The sequence below is a fragment of the Sinocyclocheilus anshuiensis genome, unplaced genomic scaffold (genome assembly GCF_001515605.1).
Source record: "Sinocyclocheilus anshuiensis isolate Anshui unplaced genomic scaffold, SAMN03320099.WGS_v1.1 scaffold480, whole genome shotgun sequence".
Taxonomy (NCBI): Eukaryota; Metazoa; Chordata; class Actinopteri; order Cypriniformes; family Cyprinidae; genus Sinocyclocheilus; species Sinocyclocheilus anshuiensis.
The window spans coordinates 876,544-877,128 of NW_015555743.1; the positions used below are offsets into that span (position 1 = coordinate 876,544).

Consider the following 585-nt stretch of genomic DNA (forward strand, 5'->3'; position numbering starts at 1 on the left):
CACACACACACACACACACACACACACACACACACACACACACACACACACACACACACACTTCAGGTGAAATTTGTTATTTTTTCAGTAAGTTACTTACAGCCAGACCGAACCTGAACACCGTCCCCCATCTCTGTGTTGTCAATATCTGATCAATATTCCGATAGATCAATACAAACGCACGCGCTGATCTCCGACAAGCGACGCGATGTACTTCTTATCAAACCGTTTCTGTCTGAAGTGTGTGACTGAATTAGTGACGCTCTCGCTCTGTAGTGTTCAATAAATATCTAATGCATCTATATCGATATCTAAGATTAAACTCTCATTCGGCTCTGATTAATAATTTAATGATAAACGACGCCTGAAAACGCGAACGCTCCCGCCTGTCAGTTGTTTACGGTTTGAATATCCCGCCCGCTTCTCATTGGCTGCCGCGCGGCTCCACCCATCTGATGACGGCAGGAAGAGCCGCTGCGCATTATGGGTACTGTAGTCTAAAACAGTTGTCAACAAATAAACCAGAGGATAACAGTTCATCGTGGTTAATCGTGTAAACGACTATAAGAAGGTTTAAAGCGTATT

At 43.9% G+C, this 585-nt stretch overlaps 1 protein-coding gene across 1 annotated transcript in view; it reads right to left on the bottom strand.

Annotated features, from left to right (window-relative positions):
• Positions 1 to 387, bottom strand: part of iqgap3 (IQ motif containing GTPase activating protein 3) — a 32,269-nt gene extending 31,882 nt beyond the window's left edge. The window contains exon 1 of the mRNA XM_016466885.1: positions 101 to 387. Within this exon, the coding sequence (XP_016322371.1) occupies positions 101 to 131 (31 nt within the window). The 5' untranslated portion in view covers positions 132 to 387. The remainder of the gene's footprint in view (positions 1 to 100) is intronic.
• Between the last annotated feature and the right edge of the window lie 198 nt (positions 388 to 585).